At 31.9% G+C, this 3,923-nt stretch overlaps 1 protein-coding gene across 5 annotated transcripts in view; it reads right to left on the minus strand.

Annotated features, from left to right (window-relative positions):
* The window catches only part of LOC107623641 (ras-related protein RABB1b), a 3,316-nt gene continuing 690 nt past the window's right edge, over positions 1,298 to 3,923 (minus strand). Inside the window, exons 2-6 of one of the 5 annotated variants that reach the window (XM_016325981.2) lie at positions 3,819 to 3,923; positions 2,817 to 2,899; positions 2,071 to 2,275; positions 1,893 to 1,961; positions 1,298 to 1,680 (exon numbers count right to left, since the gene is read on the minus strand). In XM_016325981.2, the coding sequence (XP_016181467.1) occupies positions 1,588 to 1,680; positions 1,893 to 1,961; positions 2,071 to 2,275; positions 2,817 to 2,899; positions 3,819 to 3,923 (555 nt within the window). In that variant the 3' untranslated portion in view covers positions 1,298 to 1,587. Of the gene's footprint in view, positions 1,681 to 1,892; positions 1,962 to 2,070; positions 2,362 to 2,462; positions 2,511 to 2,816; positions 2,900 to 3,784 lie in introns of all 5 variants that reach the window. The other 4 variants (XM_021113236.1, XM_021113237.1, XM_021113239.1 and 1 more) reach the window with 4 other exon arrangements.

Consider the following 3,923-nt stretch of genomic DNA (forward strand, 5'->3'; position numbering starts at 1 on the left):
ATTATATCTATACAAAATGGATAAGTATTATTCAAGGTTGCATTTGCATAAGCATTTCATGTATTAATGTGTCAAACCCTAAAGTTTTATGCTGGTTAAAAACTCCTGGTGCACAACCCTACGCAAAAGAATAAAAGGCATATTACATGGCCAACAGTTTTGAAGCGAGTGTAAGAAAAAACAAAGAAATCAAACATTACTTCCTCTGCTTTTCTTAAAAGAGAGTAAAAAATGAAGAATTTAAATCCTCTAAATTTTAAATTTGTACTTTAGAAGATAAAGTGTGATCTTTTACTTTTAAATGGTTTCTTTTTCATCTTTATTCTTGGTCTCACTTGTAAAATAAATAGTGAGAGACTGAGAAATCACATTTTATTTTCTAAGGTGAAATTCAAATTTTAGAGAATCCAAATCAAAAAATGAAATCTTGTTAGTTGTTACATGTTAGCTAAAAAACTGTTGACCATCTATTTTTTTTTCCCAACAAATTATTTCACTTGGCTTATAGATTATAATTGAAGTTCCTTGCAACAATTTTCTAATTGATGAATTTTCCAATACCGTCAGTATACATGGATTAATAGTCAAATTAGTCTCTGAAAAATAAGATATTTTTCAAATTCATTTTTGAAAGATTTTTTCAATCAAATTGGTCATTCAAAGATTGCGAATTAATCATATTTGTCTTCCGGTCACTCCATTAACAATTTTTTTCAAAGATTGGTGTAGAACATTAATTGATAACATATAACATATATAATACATGATATATCTAATTAGATATTGATCAAATATGTTTATGAAAATTTATTAATTTAATTATTTTCTTCAATTATAAAAATCCTATTCTTTTATTAATTTAATCATTTTCTCCAATTATAAAAATCCTATTCTTAATATAACCTAGTGACTAAATTGATAGATTTTTGTAAATATATTTAGCCAACATCTAACTGACCACGTTACGTGTCATGTATGTTATCAATTAACATTTCACATCATCAATTATTGACGAAAATTGTGAATAGAATAATTAAAAGACATATATGATTAATTTATAATATTTAAAGGACTAATTTGATTGAAAAAATCTTTCAATAACAAATTTGAAAAATGTCTTATTTTCCAGGAACTAATTTGACTATTAATCTTGCAAAAAATTGGCTTCTTTTTGTAAAAGATAAGACTTAGAGTGAAGGTGGATATATAATAATACAAGATTTGTTGTCATATGCTTTTCTTTGGTTCCACTTAAAGTCTTATACGGTGTGAAATCACACTTCACAACATCAACTGAGAAGAAAATTGAAAGAATCCATTCCAATATAAAAACCTGAGTGGAAGAATTTCACAATGGCATTTGACATTAAATAACACCACAGACGGTATTTTCCAAACATTCATTCAGTGGATCAGTGGATGTGCTATATCGTCAAATGTTTTTAAGATTAGATCTATACATGAGATTGCAGTACTATCCAAAAGTTTCATTCCATGGCAAGTCTAGAAGTATATTTACTCTCTTATCACAGGGAATTCCAGATATAAATTCACAGAAAGATTACACAGAGTTTGAGTTTCTCATAATCAGCTGCAACAGCCACCCCCAGTACTAACAGTTCCATCTCTTGCACCGTTTTGATTTTGGAGACGTAAATACCCTGGTTTTATACCAAATGACTGCAATAACAATACATATTCATTGCTAATTTTAGTCAAAGAACCACACATGGCAGCAGAAAATTTTCCTTTTCACATTTGGGGAATAAAACAGGTTTAAATAAATTTTTGGTTCACGTAAATACATGTGTGTGTGTGTGTATGTGAACCAAAAATTTGACACTTGAGATAGTGCAACAGCTTTTTACAGGAAACAGACAGTTGACAGTTACCTCATTGGACACATCAATGACACCTTCTTGAATATTCTGGAGAATCTTTGCAGCAGTCTTTATGAAGGCCTGTAGAATATAGAACAATGAAAAAATCACATTATCCATGGGGCAATGTAGCATACGGGATATGTTATGAATTTAGGATCTTGTCTTGCTATTAATTGGGATAAATCACCTCTTCCACATTTTGAGCTGTCCTAGCAGAAGCTTCCAAGAACAGAAGTCCATTTTCCTTTGCAAATTGCTCACCCTCCTCTTTGCTCACTGCCCTTCGGTGAGAAAGATCACACTTGTTGCCTATCAGCATGATTGTCATGATAGGGTTGGCATGCTGCCGAGCATCTTCCAGCCAACTTGCTAAATGATTAAAAGTCTCTCTCCTAATCAACAAACAAACCCTTCTTGTCAGTTGAAGGAAAGATTTAAGAAAAGGATCAACCTCATATTTAGGTAACACATCAGACCACTGCAATCCTGAAAAATACATGGAAGAGGTTGGGACACATTGCTTTGTAGTGAAGAAAATTGCACTGCATACATGCATAAATGGAGAAAAACTGTACTGACCATGAAAACATGTTGTAAAGCAGTATTAGAGCCCCTCACATGAGCAATTTAAAAACAAAAAATTACATAAGGTGGCTTAAAAATCAAAACTATACTAAAACTCAAATGATCAATACTCGAGAGTAAGACAATAATAATGCTTCAGGCAGCTGCCAGAAAAGGTATAAGAAGTAACACAGCATTTCGCATTTGTCGCATCCATTACGAACATCTCAATTCTCAGATCACTTGAGAGTTATGAGTTAGCATTCACAAAAATGGAAAACAAGAAGAAACTTATGTTCATTTTGACGGGTCATATCATATAACATTTGGCATTAGTCATGCTGAGACAATTCAGAAAGCATCACCCACCTAGTAATGTCATAAACTAGAAGTGCTCCCGCTGCTCCTCTGTAGTAAGATCTAGTAATGGATCTAAATGACTCTTGCCCAGCCTACGGTTAAACAATGTATTATGCATCAATGTTCATGTACTATTGTTGAATACCATAACATAAAAGAAGAGACTTGGAAACAAGTTATGACTAAGAATTCTATATAACCCAAACCTAGAAAAACAACTGTGCCACCTTATATTGTGTATTTGGATTCTACAAATATGAATTAATGTCACGATCAAGCAGAGCAATTAATACATTCTTACTATATTGATTCAACCATACCTGGCAATGCCGGACTGTGGATCAAATGTTTGATGCTATACTAAACAGGTCAAATATTATTTATGTATCTAGTTTTCCTAGGCATATCTTGCTGAAATGCATTAATGATACTTCTAATCATATCCATTCACGCTAAAAAAAATATATAAACAAAAATATACAAAGAAAAAAAAATCAGTATCAAAAACTAACTACAACTTTAAGGTAACTTCATCCTGAATCACTCTTTAGTTTATATTTTATTATTTTCATTTTCTTTTTCCATGTTTCCTATTTTATGTATTTTGTGACAAAACATAAAAACAATAAAATCATGTACTCATCTTCTATGTTTTTGCCATTTCCTTCACAAATTCAACAAAATCAGAAACATCGAAAACAAAGACAGTAACCAAACAAACCCTAATAGCTTGTCCGACATCTCTCTGCGTGTGTATATATAAGCATAGATTGCGCTTTAATTTTCCTTTTAACCTAAACAAATTCAATACCTCAAAAGATATGAACAAATACAGACCCTTGCTCCTAATCATAAGTTAGAAACGATTAAAATCAATTCCAGTGTCCTACTGCAAAATATGTAAGATCAGTTCTCAACTAGTAATTTCAGGCACGACAAGAACAAAAAAGGAATAAAGAAAAGCATAATTAACTTACAGAAATAACCACAAAAATAAGAGAGAGAACTAACAGTGTCCCATATCTGAAGCTTGATAGGTCGGGAATCGATGGTGACCATGCGAGCACCGAACTCAACGCCAATGGTGAGATCATGGACGGGTTGGAATCTCTTGTC

The sequence above is a fragment of the Arachis ipaensis genome, chromosome B10 (genome assembly GCF_000816755.2).
Source record: "Arachis ipaensis cultivar K30076 chromosome B10, Araip1.1, whole genome shotgun sequence".
NCBI lineage: Eukaryota > Viridiplantae > Streptophyta > Magnoliopsida > Fabales > Fabaceae > Arachis > Arachis ipaensis.